The sequence below is a fragment of the Homarus americanus genome, unplaced genomic scaffold, assembly GCF_018991925.1.
Source record: "Homarus americanus isolate GMGI-L3 unplaced genomic scaffold, GMGI_Hamer_2.0 scaffold20465, whole genome shotgun sequence".
NCBI classification, from domain to species: domain Eukaryota; kingdom Metazoa; phylum Arthropoda; class Malacostraca; order Decapoda; family Nephropidae; genus Homarus; species Homarus americanus.
In genome coordinates this window covers 7,530,995-7,550,316 of record NW_024756914.1, presented here as the reverse complement: position 1 = coordinate 7,550,316, position 19,322 = coordinate 7,530,995, and the positions used below count along the sequence as shown (strand labels likewise).

Here is a 19,322-nt window from a genome sequence, read left to right as displayed (position 1 = left end):
GGAAGGGTCCAGTTGCCATAGTTACGGTGGTCCTACCTCACCCTACACCATAAACCTGGAAAACTTGCAACACTCAACCCCTTCACCATCCCTCTCTCTCTCTCCAACAACCACCCATCTACCCATCACCCCCCACTACCCCTACAACCATCTTCCACCCCTCCACCTACCCTGTCTCCCCACCTTCACCACCACCACCAACCACCACCTCCTCTCACCACCACCCACTCATCACCACCCACCACCACCACCACCACCTTCTGCAGTGCCAAATGTTTTCACACTACCATAGGGCTGTCCACTGCTTCGCCTTCTTCTGTTACGCCTGCACACCATCTATGATATGTGTGGGGGCCGTTATTGGTATTTCTAGTCTTTACTGCGTCTACGGGTACATGTTTACTGCCGTCCCCAGAGAGATATTGAGAGCAAATGGACGTGTAATCATGAAATAGGGAGAAAAATCTAACTGAAATGGGAAGAAAGTTGAATTGGGATGGGATGGTAGTCGAAATGGGATGCATGCTAAAATGGGATGGAAGTTAAATTGGTGATGGGTAGGTAGTTGAATTGAAATATATTTATATATGTGTTTATACTGTATGTCTATGTGAATTATCATCTCTCTCTCTCTCTCTCTCCACTGTATCTCAATAACTACGTTTTCTGGGTACAAGGAATATAATTTATAGTCAGGATCTTCGCTACAGGATTTTAGTGTAGGAAATGTTGTGGTGTAGGTGTAGAATGTATGTGGTGTAGGTGTAGAATGTGTATTTGAGGTGTAGAATGTGCTGTAAAAGACTGATGTTTGTGAATGTGCAGGTACACACACACACACACACACGCAGGTAAACACACACACACACACACACACACACACACACACACACACACACACACACACACACACACACACACACACACACACCCAGTTCAGTAATGTACCCAATAACGGCTGTAAACTACGCTCTACTGCCATATATCAACTACTTAACTGACCACAATTGGCAGTTTGTTGTGATTTATTCGGACTGTTGTTTTGGTTATTACATCTGTGTTATATTGTTGGTGATGATGGTGGAGGTTTTTATTTACTCATTTGTTTATTAATTTAGTCGTGTGTCTCACGGACAGGAGTACAGTGTAAGGCCCACATATTGCTCTGGCTTACCAGTGCCACATATTGCTACTTTAGTTTTAGTTTATATATTGTTAGTTTAATATTCTCAGTATTAGTAGTAGTAATAGCAGTGGTGGTAATAGGAGTGCTGCAGTAGTGGTAGTAGTAGTGTTACCATTTATCGTTATTATAACTATTATTTCTCAAAAACAACTTATGAGGCAACCACCTGGTGGAGGCACCGTGTAGGGTGAGGCAGCCACCTGGAGGAGGCACTGTAGAGGCAGCCACTTGGTGGAGGCACTGTGTAGGTGAGGCAGCCACTGGTGGAGGCACCGTGTAGGGTGAGGCAGCCCTGGTGGAGGCACCGTGTAGGTGAGGCAGCCACCCAGGAGGCACTCGTGTGGTGAGGCAACCACCTGGTGGAGGCACCGTGTAGGTGAGGCAACCACCTGGTGGAGGCACCGTGTAGGTGAGGCAGCCACCTGGTAGAGGCACCGTGTAGGTGAGGCAGCCACCTGGAGGAGGCACCGTGTAGGTGAGGCAGCCACCTGGTGGAGGCACCGTGTAGGTGAGGCAGCCACCTGGTGGAGGCACCGTGTAGGTGAGGCAACCACCTGGTGGAGGCACCGTGTAGGTGAGGCAGCCACCTGGTGGAGGCACCGTGTAGGTGAGGCAGCCACCTGGTGGAGGCACCGTGTAGGTGAGGTAGCCACCTGGTGGAGGCACCGTGTAGGTGAGGCAGCCACCTGGTGGAGGCACCGTGTAGGTGAGGCAGCCACCTGGTGGAGGCACCGTGTAGGTGAGGCAGCCACCTGGTGGAGGCCCCGTGTAGGTGAGGCAGCCACCTGGTGGAGGCACCGTGTAGGTGAGGTAGCCACCTGGTGGAGGCCCCGTGTAGGTGAGGCAGCCACCTGGTGGAGGCACCGTGTAGGTGAGGCAGCCACCTGGTGGAGGCCCCGTGTAGGTGAGGCAGCCACCTGGTGGAGGCACCGTGTAGGTGAGGCAGCCACCTGGTGGAGGCCCCGTGTAGGTGAGGCAGCCACCTGGTGGAGGCACCGTGTAGATTAACACAGTTTTCAGGGGTGCGAAATGTTGTATCAAAGAGCTGTCTAAATCTGTCCTAATATTTCAACCTGGCCACAACACTCCCAGGTGGTGGTGGAGATTTATTTATACTGTATATTTGCCTCACTATCTAGATATATACAGAATATTAACATATCTACCTATATAGCTCTGTATTGCCAATAATTCACATCATCCACACACACACACACACACAGGTTGCTTGGTAGTGTAGTGTTTGTGTCACTGTTCTCCACCTGACCCACACAATCACCAGTTATCTTCTGTACTGTCGTTCTATCTCTCTTTTGTCTAGGTTAAGGTCACGATAATATGACACAATTATACAAAAGTATTTATCAGTTAATCTATACTAGAACATTAACCTGTGTTTGTATAGTTGTGTCTGAGTGAAAATTTTTGAAATATAAATATTGATGTTGTCTGCAGGTGGCCAGTTGACAGCACTAAAGAGTTGATTTTGACCTTGATAATACACAAAGACATTAACCTAACCTAACCTAACCCTAACCTAACCTAACCTAACCACACAGTAGTTGCCTTGACCTCCCTCAGGCACGCCACCACATACATCCTCATCAATTTATTGGTCAATTCCTATGATTTATCTAATGAATAAATCTTTGGCCCCAGGATTAATCTCTTCATCTAAGGACTTAACGTGGTCTTCAGGTTAACTTAATTTAACATTTTATTATTAAGATGACTTGACTATTTTATGTTGTTATGGCGGCTGAGCTATTTTATTTTAACATTACATTATGGCGTCTGTGCTATTTTAACATTACATTATGGCGTCTGTGCTATTTTAACATTACATTATGGCATCCAAGCTATTTTATTTTAACATTACATAATAGCGTCTGTGCTATTTTAACATTACATTATGGCGTCTGTGCTATTTTAACATTACATTATGGTATCCAAGCTATTTTATTTTAACATTACATAATGGCGTCTGTGCTATTTTAACATTACATTATGGCGTCTGTGCTATTTTATTTTAACATTACATAATAGCGTCTGTGCTATTTTAACATTACATTATGGCGTCTGTGCTATTTTAACATTACATTATGGTATCCAAGCTATTTTATTTTAACATTACATTATGGCGTCTGTGCTATTTTAACATTACATTATGGCGTCTGTGCTATTTTAACATTACATTATGGTTAACATTTTAACATTTATGGCGTCTGTGCTATTTTAACATTACATTATGGTGCTATTTTATTTAACATTACATAAGCGTCTGTGCTATTTTAACATTACATTATGGCGTCTGTGCTATTTTAACATTACATTATGGTATCCAAGCTATTTAATTTTAACATTACATAATGGCGTCTGTGCTATTTTAACATTACATTATGGTATCCAAGCTATTTTATTTTAACATTACATAATAGCGTCTGTGCTATTTTAACATTACATTATGGCGTCTGTGCTATTTTAACATTACATTATGGTATCCAAGCTATTTAATTTTAACATTACATAATGGCGTCTGTGCTATTTTAACATTACATTATGGTATCCAAGCTATTTTATTTTAACATTACATAATAGCGTCTGTGCTATTTTAACATTACATTATGGCGTCTGTGCTATTTTAACATTACATTATGGTATCCAAGCTATTTAATTTTAACATTACATAATGGCGTCTGTGCTATTTTAACATTACATTATGGCGTCTGTGCTATTTTATTTTAACATTACATAATGGCGTCTGTGCTATTTTAACATTACATTATGGCGTCTGTGCTATTTTATTTTAACATTACATAATGGCGTCTGAACTACTTTATGTGTCTTTATGTAATGGTGTGTGTTGTTACGTGTTCCGTAGGTAATGGTGTTATGTAGGTACTGACCGGTGTTACGTTGTTACTGATCGATGCTCCGTGGTTACTGATCGATGCTCCGTGGTTACTGATCGATGCTACGTGGTTACTGATCGATGTTCCGTGGTTACTGATCGATGCTCCGTGGTTACTGATCGATGCTCCGTGGTTACTGATCGATGTTCCGTGGTTAATACTGTAGTTCGCTTTTATTGTATTATATTAAGTACAGGTACACAAAAGACGAAGAGATTAAATTACAGATAAGTTAAGGAGCTGGAGGGATTACAGTGCGGGTACAGACATGTCAAACGTATTTATATTTTCATGAGTTTATTTAATATTGAAATCGAAATATATATAAAAAAGTATTTATATATCACAGAAATTATATATACTGCATATTATAGAAAGTATATATATATATTATAGATAGATATATGTAAAAGTATATATAGTATAAAAAATATATATATATGAAAGATAAATATTAGACATAGATATCTTTTTTTTCTCCCCCTACACCATTACTGACCAGGCACGAATGACAATGTTACACGTAATGATGTAATTTGCGTTCAATTATCAGTGAATTATTTGATGATTGTGACAGCCCACCACGATTATCTGAATTTTTGGGTTGGCAGCCGGACGTGTTGTATTTTGGGGGTCTCTGTGAGTTGGGTTGAACGAATCCAGGGTAAAATAGTTACAGGAAATGTTACAGAAAAAGTTACTTGGAAAATTTACAGGAAAAAGTTACAGGAAAAGTCACAGGAAAAAAAATTAGGAAAAAAGTCACAGGAAAAAAATTACAGGGAAAAAGTTACAGGAAAAAATTACAGGAAAAAAGTCACAGGAAAAAGTCAGGAAAAAATCAGAAAAAAAAATCACAGAAAAAATCACATTAAATAAAATTACAGTAAAAACGACGCAGGGAAAAAGTCTCAGAACGTAACGTAACGTAACGTAACAGATGAGTTACTGAGTTACATTAAAATACAGTATATGGGGGGGGGGGGGAGTATTTTTCTGTTCACGTTATTTGGCTGTTTGTACACGTTTCATTCATGTGTTCGGGACTACATATTGTAACACCTAAAACAAAACAGAATTGGATGAAAAAATACGCCACAAAGTCAAAAAGGTTAGGTTTGGTTAAGTTAGGTTGGGTTTGGTTAGGTTAGGGTACGGTAGGTTAGGTTTGGTTAAGTTAGGTTGGGTTTGGTTAGGTTAGGGTACGGTAGGTTAGGTTTGGTTAGAATAACGTTAAGGTTGTTAATCTTAGGTGAAATAAACTGGGATGTTAATCTTCACTTAAACGGAGGCAGATTATTACAACACACCGACAACAGCAGGCCAGAGCCTCTCCCTCCCTTCGCCGTCCAATAACAAGGTTGACTGTGCTTTATACTGTGTTCTGATTGGCCCCTTCATCTCTTCCGCTGCACTGAAATTTCCTGCCTGCGACAATCATAATTATGTGTGTACAGGATATGTATGTACGCATGTTTTTGTTCACACACACACACATACGCATGCACACCACATACATAAACACACACACACCTCCTACATACACACACACCCACACCTACACACACACACATAGGGTGGTGCAAAAGTAATATTTTTTTGCGCGTCGTATTCTGCTATATTTGTCATAGTAATACTACTACTACTACTACTACTACTACTACTACTACTACTACTACTACTAATAATAATAATAATACGACCACCAGAGCGGGAAGCAGTAACCTTAATAATTGTATTAACAATTTAAGAGGTAGAGAACAGCGTGGTCCAGGCGCCTCCAAGACTAACCCTTCCTCCGACGCCACCTAACTACCTTACTGCTCGTTAGTCTTTCTTCCTAACTACCTTACTGCTCGTTAGTCTTTCTTCCTAACTACCTTACTGCTCGTTAGTCTTTCTTCCTAACTACCTTACTGATCGTTAGTCTTTCTTCCTAACTACCTTACTGCTCGTTAGTCTTTCTTCCTAACTAAATTACTGATCGTTAGTCTTTCTTCCTAACTACCTTACTGATCGTTAGTCTTTCTTCCTAACTACTTTACTGCTCGTTAGTCTTTCTTCCTAACTAAATTACTGATCGTTAGTCTTCTTATTACTGCTAATTACTCAACTACAATTACTGAACTATCCGGCCTAGGGATAACTGCCTTATCAATCATTATTATACATTTTTCTCATAACTAATCATTTCCCTGATGTCATCTTAATTACCTTCCTAGTTGTTAGGTCTTTCTTTAATTACTTCATTATCCTGCGCCATGTTAATTACCCTTCTGGTAGTTAATTCGGTCATTTACTTAACTAATTAACTATCCCACACCCCTTTAACTACCCCCACGGTCGTTAATTAAGTCTGCTCAACGAGTTAACTACCCCACACCATGATAATTGACATTTTAACTATCTCACAATATCTTAATTACCCTCAAGATCGTTTGGGTTTTGTGTAACTACTATACTACCCCTCACCCCCTTAATTAACCCCCACTTGGTGATTAGGTCTTTGTTAAATTACTCGACTGTCTGTGAAACTCCCACACAGTATGCAAATTAGATAAGATCTCCTAGCAACCTATTAAAGGTCTATTGAACACCTGTCTTGTCTATCTCTACAGTAGATAGGCAATAGAATAGGATCTATCTCTTGGAATATAGGAAATAACTGTATATTTCTGTATCTATCATCTATATCTGTCTGTTCATTTATCTATCTATCTATCTATCTATCAATGTGTCTATCTGTTTATTCATTCATCTATCTGTGGTGGTGGTGGTGGTGTGGTGTGTGGTGGTGGTGGTGGTGTGGTGGTGGTGGTGGGTGGTGGTGGTGGTGGTGTGGTGGTGTGGTGGTGGTGGTGGTGGTGGTGGTAGTGTTGTGGTAGTGGTGGTAGCAATAACAGTAAGAGTAATAGTAGTGACAATAGTAGTAGTAGTAATAGCAATAGTATTAGTAGTAGTAGTAGTAGTAGTAGTGGCTGGTGGTTGAGACCATCTTGGTGACCACAGTCCGTCACCTGCAACACTCATGTACACAAGGGATTCACCAGCACGAAAACTGGCACACAACACGACAACACCACCTCACCAGGACAACAACAGTGTTACCATGACAACACCACCTCACCAGGACAACAACAGTGTTACCATGACAACACCACCTCACCAGGACAACAACAGTGTTACCATGACAACACCACCTCACCAGGACAACAACAGTGTTACCATGACAACACCACCTCACCAGGACAACAACAGTGTTACATGACAACACACCAGGACAACAACAGTGTTACCATGACAACACCACCTCACCAGGACAACAACAGTGTTACCATGACAACACCACCTCACCAGGACAACAACAGTGTTACCATGACAACACCACCTCACCAGGACAACAACAGTGTTACCATGACAACACCACCTCACCAGGACAACAACAGTGTTACCATAATAACCCAATTAACCCAATGTTGCTATGATAACATAACAACATAAGGTTATTAGGACAATGTTACCATACACAAGGTTACCATGGCAACACAAGACAAGATTACCATGACATCACAATGTTACCATGGCAACACACCACAGTTACCAAGACAACACAAAGTTATCCACACAACGCAACAAGACAAGATAATTAATGTAACAAAACAAAAGACAGATGATAACAAATGAGAGATAAGGAGAGACAGTTAAAGAGAGAGAGAGAGAGAGAGAGAGAGAGAGAGAGAGAGAGAGTTAACATAACCCAGGGTTAATATTAACATTAATGATACCGTCAGCCTGGTGTAGTGTGTGTTAACTATAACTAACTACACAGCTTGAGAGAATGAAGAAGAATAATACACTTGGGTGTAACTTAATGAGCTACGTCAAAGGTGGTGTGGGTGTAGTGTGTTGTGGGTGTTGAAGGTGTTGTGGGCGTAGTGGGTGTAGAGGGTGTTGTTGGTGTAGTGTGCTGTGTGTGTTGTAGATGCTGCGGGTGTTGAAGGTGTTGTGGGCGTAGTGGGTGTAGTGGGTGTTGTTGGTGTAGTGTGCTGTGTGTTGTAGATGCTGTGGGTGTTGAAGGTGTTGTGGGCGTAGTGGGTGTTGTTGGTGTAGTGTGCTGTGTGTTGTAGGTATTGTGGGTGTTCTGGGTGTAATGTGTTGAAGGTGTAGTAATATACAGATGTAGCAGTATACAGGTGTAGTGGTGTACAGGTGTAGCAGTATACAGGTGTAGTAGTATACAGGTGTAGTAGTATACAGGTGTAGTGGTATACAGGTGTAGTAGTATACAGGTGTAGCAGTATACAGGTGTAGTAGTATACAGGTGTAGTAGTATACAGGTGTAGTGGTATACAGATGTAGCAGTATACAGGTGTAGTAATATACAGGTGTAGCAGTATGCAGGTGTAGTAGTATACAGGTGTAGTAGTATACAGGTGTAGTAGTATACAGGTGTAGTAGTATACAGGTGTAGTAATATACAGGTGTAGCAGTATGCAGGTGTAGCAGTATACTAGTGTAGTAGTATACAGGTGTAGTAGTATACAGGTATAGTAGTATACAGGTGTAGCAGTATACAAGTGTAGTAGTATACAGGTGTAGTAGTATACAGGTGTAGCAGTATACAGGTGTAGTAGTATACAGGTGTAGTAGTATGTGTGTAGTATACAGGTGTAGTAGTATACAGGTGTAGCAGTAGTATGCAGGTGTAATAGTATACAGTAGTACAGTAGTATACAGGTGTAGTAGTGTGTGTATACAGGTGTAGTAGTAGCATGCAGGTGTAATAGTATACAGGTGTAGTAGCACAGGTGTAGTAGTATACAGGTGTAGTAGTATACAGGTGTAGTAGTATACAGATGTAGTAGTATACAGGTGTAGTAGTATACAGGTGTAGTAGTATACAGGTGTAATAGTATACAGGTGTAGTAGTATACAGATGTAGTAGTATACAGGTGTAGTAGTATACAGGTGTAGTAGTATACAGGTGTAATAGTATACAGGTGTAGTAGTATACAGGTGTAGTAGTATACAAGTGTAGTAGTATACAGGTGTAGTAGTATACAGGTGTAGCAGTATACAGGTGTAGTAGTATACAGGTGTAGTAGTATACAGGTGTAGCAGTATACAGGTGTAGTAGTACAGGTGTAAGATGTACAGGTGTTAATTTAATAAGTTAACATCAACCAACTTTACATACAGTACCAAATCCTCCCATAAAATTAAACTATATCAACACTCTACTCTAACTAACCCACAACATACTCTACTCTAACTAACCCACAACATACTCTAACTAACCCACAACATACTCTACTCTAACTAACTCACTAACTTAATATTTTCAAACTCCACCAAAAGTTATAAGAAATGTCAGAATTTTTTGAGCATTATTACCTAAGCCTTATAAACCTTCACTTCTGTTAAATAAGTGTAAAACAATGTATTCTCAAGTTACTTCTATTATACACGATACGAGTATACATAGGTTATACATTATTTATACGATACATTATACATTATGTGTTTAATAAGGAATAAAGGTTAGGTTAGGTTAGGTTAGGTTAGGTTAGGTTAGGTTAGGTTAGCATTATGTTGGTCAATCGTCAGGTCAAATAAGCTGTGGGTGAGTAAATTTCAGGTTCCAAATAAACATATTATATACATACAGTGGTAACTTATGTATTAAAACTACTTAATATACATGGTAATATTGATAGGAGCGTGTTAAGAAGTTATAATATATATGATCTTTGCCGTCACCGCTATACTATAATATAAGACTTACTGAATATATTGTAAGTTATATTGTATTATAAGTCAATAAATATACTGTACGTAATATGTTGCTGTGGGAGCCACTTTACATAACATGATGCTAGAGTATATCTTAAAGTTCCTTAATATAATAGACGTAACATATTCCTATACTACAATATAGGAAATACTGAATATATATCATGGAGATAATTTAACCAGTGAGACAATATGGAACACTGATTTATGTTCATGTTTAAAGGGCTAGAAATGTCAACAAAGTACTTATTTAACTTTCAGTAGTTGACAGATAGCGATGTAAACAAACAATCTATTCCGGTAAATATTTTCAGGTTGTAGTTTATGTTGTGAAGGAGAACAATCCAGTAGAAATATTAACAACCTGTAGTTCTACTTTACTGTATTTTTCAATTTTGGCAATTTGACTGATAGTGTGTGTGTGTGTGTGTGTGTGTCTGGCTAGAGGGGTAATCAATTCTGGTTTTATTGATCGTGATAGTGGATGTGGGGGAAACGGTGGTGGTGGTGGTAGTGGTGATGGTGAGGGAGGTGGTGGTGGTTACAGTGGTGGTTGTAGTAATAGTAGTGGTGGTGATAATAGTGGTGAGAGAGGAGGTGGAGTAAGTGAATGGTGAGGGAAGTGGTGATGGTGGTGATGGTAGTGAGGGAAGTGGTGTTGGTGGTCATGGTGTTCAGGGTGATGGCGGTGGTGGTGAAGGAGGTGGCGGTGGTGGTGAAGGAGGTGGCGGTGGTGGTGGGGGTAGTATGTGGTGAAGGTGACTTGGGTCTCGCCAACATCAGCAGATCTCACCCTTGTTGTTGACGCAGGAAGCTAGACGAATGGGTCCAGCCGTCCTAATGGGCCCCAGAACTATTGAGGCCCTAGGGACCTAGATCAACCAAACCATCATGATTGGGCCCCAACCTTGAAGCACCCTGAATAAGACCCCAAATAAAGGTGATGAAGTTAGATTAGAAAGGTTGGAGCCTATTGGGATTGGAGCCTATTAGAACTGAGGCATGTTAGAACTTGGGCCTATTGGGACTGGAGCCTATTAGGATTGGGGCCTAGTGGGACTGGAGCCTATTAGGATTGGGGCCTAGTGCGACTGGAGCCTATTAGAATTGGGGCCTATTATTGGGCCTATTGGCCTAGGCCGACTGGGGCCTATTATTGACTGGAGCCTATTAGGATTGGGGCCTATTGGACTGGAGCCTATTAGATTTGGGGCCTATTGGGACTGGAGCCTATTAGGATTAGGGCCGATTGGGACTGGAGCCTATTAGGAATGGGGGCCTATTGGGACTGGAGCCTATTAACACTGGGACTTATTTGAGCTGCATGTATATAGAAGGAAACTAGAAATAATTCGTCAGACTTGTTGTGGCTGTGATAGGAGAAGGAAGGGTGAATTTTCCCTTTCCTTAACCAAGTGAGCGGTGCTTAATAACCCCAACAGACCAGAAGAGATCACCTGAAGATTACGACACCCTAACTTATTTCACCACGAGATTAACCACCTTAATGCTGGTACTTGTGGATTAACATAAGTTTGGTTAGCGTCAGGTAAGGTTAGGTTAGGTAATGGTCAGGTGATCTAGAAAACCAACGATGAGAAGAAAAAAATCTAAGCTATGAATATAAAACACTTGTCTGGGTATGTTGACATCAACACCTGTAGGTGAGTTACGTTTTCCACAGGTGTTAGGTAATGAGTGAACACCTGTCGCTAGCTTAAATTAAACCTGCACGAACAGAGAGAGGTGAAGAATTTTATGTCTGTTTGGTGAGAATTATAAAAATTAGAGAAAATTGCATTTAACCCTATTACTATTAATAATAGTAAGTGGTGGAAGAGCCAACACATACCACCTCCCTCAGTGAACATGAGCTGATGCCTTAGCTAAACTCGAGCCAAACAAAGACTGTCTGTCTGTCAAAAGAAACCATTAAAACTGTAACCAGGAAGGAACTTGTTGATGAAGTTGAAACAAGCAGACAAGTGTAAACAGGAAACAGTCAATCCATTGTTTACCATGATGAGATATATCAAGTGAAACATGTATATGGAGCAAGTTACAAGATCGCTAGATTACAAGATGTAGTAACGGCTAGACTAATGTTATAAGTACTTCTGGCAGTATATCCCTCAAGCAGATGTGAACAAAACTAAATTTAAAGTGTGTGAATATAAGACGTTTTAGGAACAGTTTTAAGCACACAAGACTGTATCCACTTTATGCGCCTAGTAAATAAGTCAATTCCTATTTACAGAACTAAACAATGTGCTTCAATGTCTACAATCATACAGATGTGAATAACGTTAAAAATATACCGAGCAGCTAAACATACGGCCTCCGTGTACTGGTAACATCCTACGCCACAACATCCTGACCACTGGGAGATGATAAACACCCTATGTAATGTGACCTCTACTCTGTAATCCTTTTTGCGCGACCGTTCATAGGCTGAGTATGAGGTGCACAATAAAGTAGCCAGTCTGTGACAAAATTAAATAATGTAAAAAAGACTCGAGTTCCTCGTTCGATATATAGTATTTATATGTACTCTAATATGTTTACACCTGTATAAAATGTCGCTAATATGCAAATTAAGTGAGACAACGTTTCCTGTAATGTGAGGTGTTTGTAGACGCAGATTATATAATGAGTCGTTTGGTGAGTAATGGCAGTAGTTATGGACTGAATAATAATGACAATAAAGTATTATTGATAGGTAAATGAAGGTAATGATCCGTACTGAATCGATAAGGTAATTTACATCACCTGAAGATTAAACACCCCAGCTTATTTCACGTGAAGATTAACCACCCAAACATTAATCTAACCTAACCTAACTTAACGTAATATAACCTAACCTAACTTAACGTAATATAACCTAACCTAACTTAACGTAATATAACCTAACCTAACTTAACGTAATATAACCTAACCTAACTTAACGTAATATAACCTAACCTAACTTAACGTAATATAACCTAACCTAACTTAACGTAATATAACCTAACCTAACTTAACGTAATATAACCTAACCTAACTTAACGTAATATAACCTAACCTAACTTAACGTAATATAACCTAACCTAACTTAACCTAATATAACCTAACCTAACTTAACCTAATATAACCTAACCTAACTTAACGTAATATAACCTAACCTAACTTAACCTAATATAACCTAACCTAACTTAACCTAATATAACCTGATCTAACTTAACCTAAATTAACCTAACCTAACCCTCAGGCAGCGTCATACACTGGGGTGCCTAAACTTCAGGTGATCTGGAAACTTTGCTGCATAATAATGCGTCACAGTGTTTACAATATGATACACAGATCTTAATTGGGTGACTAATGATCCGTCACTTATCTTGGTTCGTGAGATAATGATAGCTAATATCTCTTATTGGGTAAAATATCTCACTGAAATACTAACAGGTAATAATATTAATGTTATTTATTCTGCTGTATGTAGATTAAAGCATTTTTTTTTTATAAACATCAACACCTAATCTGCACCTACAGTATATAAACACTTTTGTATATTCTGTTCTATAGACATTGAATGAAAACTAATAATATAAATAATTCATATTAGATAAAAACGATAAACGGTGATTCATATTCCTCCTCACCATCATCATTATCATTATTTACCCCCATTACGCTTTATAATAACCGTATACCCTCCAGATGCATATTATGGACATCTTTACCACAAATTCGTTATATCACCAACTAGACGCTCTATACAACACTAAGAAATATACATTAAGCTTTCAATTTTGTTTTATTTACACAATATTAAATAAAAGTGTCCGCATATCCGGCTCTAAAGGGATTTTTTCTATGGGTTAATATGTAGAACTCAATGTATACAAATAAAGGAGATTCAGGAACAAGGCCAAGACACGCACGCGCGGTGAACAACAAAAGCGTCACCAGAATACCAAGCTCAGATCATTAACTCAGATTATTGTTTATTTCTGGTTAATTCGTCCCTGTTGTCATAAATTATTACACTGTACACAGGCTACACATATTCAGGTCTTTAGCAAAATTACATTGAAAGCCGGACCAGGATTGGTAGCCATAGTGAAAAAAAATCAAAATCACATTAGCCTTATCACATGACTACCATACAGATTCCGCTGAATAGTAGTAATTAAGAAATAATTACGTATATTGATTTTCGTTTATGGAAATTACATCACAATGAACTGCAAACAATAGGGAAACGACAATAATTTATTAGCAGTAAATATCTGAAGATTAGGGATAATATTGATAATACTGATAATATAAACTTTATCATAAACACTTATTTTCTTAATACTGATATTTCAACTAGTAGTAATATTCGAGCTATTACGATTACTTAACATATACAGTAATAAAGATAACTGCATTAGTGACAATGATAATTTTAACACTTATATAATGATAAAATTAATATTTAAATAGTAAACAATTGTCTTAAAAAATTCTATTAGCAACGAAAGTATAGATAAATAATATCAAGCTAAAATATTTATTTATGTTTTAGTTGAAAGAATTATTGTTGCCAGCTAATCTATATACTAAGCATACGCGTTTAAAGACATTAGTTACTGAAGAGGAGTAATATATTTTAACAAAAGCATTAATCTGGCTTCAATCGTCGTTTATCAGGCATCACTTTATTATATCATCGGTAGATAACATCATTTAAGCACAGTTAAGTATTTTCTTTCTGATAATATAGTTATTTTTATATCGTAAAATATAATAATATAAGTGATGATGAGGCACCACTGTTGTATATGTTAGTCAAATAGTTTTCTGGAAATTTGGGCGGTAAAACTTTGTTTAATATATATATATATATATATATATATATATATATATATATATATATATATATATATATATATATATATATATATATATATATGACGACTTACTGTATGTTATGAACGTTATAGTGTAAATATTATGAGCCGGTAACTGCAGGTGAGAATGTTCTACAACTCAAACATCAAAAAATAATAATTTGCTTATAATATGACGACTTCGATGTATATTATGAACGCTATAGTGTAAATATTATGAGCCGGTAACTGCAGGTGAGAATGTTCTACAACTCAAACATCAAAAAATAATAATTTGCTTTAATTACATTTTCGATACATCAAATGAAAACATTAGTGTGGTGTAACTCATAACAGAGGCGGTCAGTCCTAGGTACAGAATATAGTTGTACAAAACGACACTATTATTTGGATTTCAATCTTACGCCTGATTAATTTAACTGGCCAGTGATGAAATGCCGATGTTTAGTGGATCATACGAAGGCTTATACTTTCATTAACTAATTAATTGCCTAGTTAAAAATTCATTACCACAAATAAAATAATTATATTAATCTAATCTGCCAAGTGGTCCTAATATATTAGAAAATGAAAGTTGAGGGTGTTGACATGAGTGAAGTGTGCAGAGCGACTGTTGCATGACAGGTCCTGCCAGCCGCCATAGAATATTCTAGTACTACTAAACATCCTCTATAAATATTAGTCATGGAAACATCTTCATAACCATCATAACATCGGGGTTCGATTAGCTAGAATTAAAGTGCATTACTGAAGATGGAGAAATGGTGCTTAGAAGTGGTGCATGCTGTAACGAGGGGTGCAGTGATCTAACCACCAGCGCTTGTTTCACAGACCTGAGTCGAAGTCAGCCATGGGAATGTTTGTGTGGAGGAGCCAACTGTTCCGTCACCACGGCCGCGTGCACTTGTCCACCAAACCCTCACCACCTACTATATGAATGACACGCACTCATGCTGCCCACTGGATTCCTTTAGTGTCCACATAGGCTCAATTACACTAAAATATCACCAAATTCGTGTAGAAAGCCGGACGATACACCCATGAGGCAATCAATCCTAGCCCCTGTAATTATTGAATTTCGCGCCTTCCCGAGCCACTGTCATGGGCCGCACAACCGCCACCACTCTGCGCTTCTATAACGAGTGCCATGTCCAGAGAATTTTGTTTCCTTTCAACATGTTAAGTTTTAAATTCAGTAAATCGTGTTATGGACATCTTTAAGATCATTAATTATCCCGATGCGAGTGGAAGGGTTTCATGAGGTATGACGGGAAGGCGGCGTAGGGATACAGAGTGGTTGGAGCCCGGAGGCCGCCAGTTGGCCATTAGCTGTCACTTTAGTTGGCGCGCGGTCTGAGTGCAGCATTGCTCGTCACTACGGGCTTGGCTGTTTTTCCTGAGTTTCATTAAGTTATTTTTTTTCTAGGGAAACTCCACCTGAAGATACTCTAGCATCCAGCTATTGGTAAGTAGAATGTTAAGGAGTGTTGTACGTTAGAAGGAGCCACGGGATGGTCATATCGATCTCTGGCCTTGCGCGCCATGCCTATCATTGCCGCCGCCCCACTCCCATGTGTTGGCTTTCCCGCCATCCACACGCCCACCTACCACGTGCAGCACACGTGTTCATTCACATAATTTTAATTTAATATGTACTGTACCTTTGAGTAAAGCAGTAGAATAAAAATAAAGCCAGTAAATGAAGCGTTAAGGTTGGCGGGAAAGTGTGGGGGCAGCGCGCGGGGGTCGGGGGAGGAGGGTGCCAGGTTGCCTAAGGTTACATTCACCACCACCCCAGCCTAGCGTTCCAGCAGATGACAGATCCAGTGTTCTTGTGGTCATTACCTCCATAAAATATGTGTCGGTAATATTAACGTGCACAGAAAGTGAGACGTTTTACGTTGTGTAACGCACAAGAATGTGTACCACCTGTTCGTCTGGCCGGGCTGAGTCGTGGGGCTGGTGTTTTTGCTCGTGGGTGAGGTTTTTGGAACTTTCTGAAGGTATTTTGGACTACTAGGTGTTAATAGGCGTAAAATCCACATGTTCTGACCAAACTAACAGCCGGGAGGGAGGGGAAGACCCAGAATGGTTAAATAACAACCCGACTTTCCTCATCCCCCCTCCCACGATGCCACATTTCAACAAATATACTCCATTAATTCCGTATCAGACGAGACATGTATGTTTCCGTCAACGTAGCAGACTCGTATGTAGTTGAAGTGTGGAGCCTTTTACTCATTACTATTTGTGAAGGAAAATAAACAACCATTAGTGTCGTGTTTGGAATATTCCTTGATTAGGTGTGTTGGTAATTGCTTGTTTGGCCTTTAAAACAAGACCTTATTAGAGATACGTAATTCCACTCCTGTTATTTTTGTTGTCATGTCGAGTTTGAGTGTTCATTGTAAGTTGGAACAAATATATTGCAGTGCGAATGACAAGATTAATTATGAGTGATGGTGTTTCTGTGTCTGTAGTAAGATTAGTTCAATGTTTTTACTGAATGATTACTGTGTGTGTTTTAGTGAGGCGTGAGTAATGTTACTACTGTTGGTGTCTTCCCAGTAAGGTGTAAAGGTGTGTGATTTTTTAGAATGTGATTTATTGTAAAGCTTGGCAGATTATATGATTAAAAGAGTCGTTTTTCAGATAGTTTTTATGGTTTAATATAGGGTTTTAACAGTAAGGTTTAGGTAGTTTAAGGTAAAGTTTGGCTGTATTTTTATAATTTTTTGTTAGTACAATATTTATGGTTTTATTTTTCATGGTAAGGTTAGGAGGTAAGTACTATGGTTAAAGATGTTTATGGTTAATTCTTTGGTTAAAATGCTTATTGATAAAGTAATAGAGAGGTTGCTTTGATTGGGAGATTGCAACAGTTTAGGTTAATTCTCGGGCTGCACTTCATTACTAAAGTTTCTAAACTCTTGTGGTTTTAATGACAGCTTCTTAATCATAGTTTATTGTCCATTTAGAGGAGACTGGTTACTTCCATGTTGTGTCCACTCAGGCCACTGGTGTTAAGTCCATTTATCAAGGTTGGCAAGCATTTACCCTGAAAAATGAATAGTTCAAAGAAGGATGGCGATAAAGAACAGGTTATGTAAGGATTTAGTGTTAAGAATCAACTCTGAACCTACTTAACCCATCCTAATGATGCAAATGCTGAAAATCGGCCCAAAGTTACTTAATCAAACTAGACTTAACGTGGCTTATACAAAAGACACACTTTTATCACTAAGGTGCATTTTGTATACATTTCCCACGTAATTTAGATAATAATTCAAGTAGCATTAAGTTTGAGATGAAACGAGGATAGATTGTTTACATGTTAAATTTAATCCATAAAACTTTACTTAACCTTCTCAAGTCTAATGGAGCCAGCCCTCTTGCCCTTTCCTTCTTGGGAACTTGTGCCAACGTTGTCGGTTGGATAAAACCAAAGGCTGGAGTTAAAGTGTAAAGGCAGTTACCCTTTCTGATAGAGTACAGTATACTGAACTAACTTATAATACTGGAAAAAAATGGTGAAAAATTTCAAATAAGTCTAGTCCTGAAGTAGTGTCCTTAAACCATACTCTTTATTTCTGATGAAGTTGAGTCTGAGACTTTGAAGCCATTAATCATTAGATTGAAGTTGTGTTTATGATACAGTAGTACTTTTGAGGTAGGCATAGTTGTATGTATTTAGGTGTAGGTTTTTATTTATTTTATAATAGAATGGTTGAGGTGCAGTACTTAGAGGTGAGATTTTTGTCTTGAGGATCAGGGTATTTTTTTAAGGTTAAGGCAGTTTTATTTTCCTACCGTTTAGTGTGAGGGTGAAGTAGTTTTGTTAGGATTTGTCAGTTTCATCAATAAGACAATAAGGATGCAGCAGGTTTTCCTTCTAATATTTAATTGTTTTTATATGGTAAGGTTCTGATAATTATTCAGTGTAGAGTTTAGTTTTCAAGTTCATGCATAATTTGTAAGGTTGAATTATTAATTGTGAAGTCTGTTATGTCCTGGTTTCACGATTCCCCACAAGTTTTAAGGCTTTGCTTTTAAATTTGAAATATAACTAATTTTCTTCTGCTGAAGTTATATAAATTCAAGTAGCTATTGTACCGTAATGCCATTTCTCGTGAGGCTAGGGATATACCACCCTTTGTAATATAATTTTGTGCTATTACATGTGAGGTTAGACCTGTGCCATGCCCTATCAAGTTGCTAAGAAGAAAGATATTGCATGGAAGAGTCACCATCCTCTTAAATATAGGTATTTCTTCTCCCTTACAAAAATTGGTTATGGGATTTTTTATTGCTAGATGTTGATATCCATTATGAGGTCATTTTAACTCTTCTTACGTCAAGTTTGATGATAGAATCCATCTGTTAGTTTTTAGTTATCCTTTTTAATTTTAAAGACATAATAGGTTATAATGTTAGTAGTACTGTATTAACGTCCACAGTAAGCTACAGTGGTAGTATTCCTGCCTATTGTAAGCTGTAGGGCTAGTTTTCATATCCGTAGTAGCCTGTAATGGTAGTATGATTAAGCCTATATTGATG

General features: G+C 38.6%; 1 protein-coding gene and 1 long non-coding RNA gene across 2 annotated transcripts in view; one reads left to right on the top strand and one right to left on the bottom strand.

The window, feature by feature from the left end:
• Positions 1 to 278: 278 nt before the first annotated feature.
• LOC121857287 (leucine-rich repeat extensin-like protein 5) lies at positions 279 to 15,617 on the bottom strand. Its single transcript, XM_042353276.1, has 3 exons — positions 15,599 to 15,617; positions 1,353 to 2,169; positions 279 to 402 (listed from the first exon to the last, which is right to left on the bottom strand). Exons 1-3 carry the CDS (start codon positions 15,615 to 15,617, stop codon positions 279 to 281), a joined length of 960 nt encoding a protein of 319 aa, XP_042209210.1.
• A 458-nt stretch (positions 15,618 to 16,075) lies between these two features.
• LOC121857178 overlaps positions 16,076 to 19,322 on the top strand; it is a 58,046-nt gene continuing 54,799 nt past the window's right edge. Inside the window, exon 1 of the long non-coding RNA XR_006087124.1 lies at positions 16,076 to 16,230. This is a non-coding gene — a long non-coding RNA (uncharacterized LOC121857178). The remainder of the gene's footprint in view (positions 16,231 to 19,322) is intronic.

Coding starts and splice junctions, on each gene's coding strand:
- LOC121857287 (XM_042353276.1), bottom strand. Junction 403..1,352: donor CTACACGGTGCCTCCACCAG/GTGGTTGCCTCA, acceptor TGGGGACGGCAG/TAAACATGTACCCGTAGACG.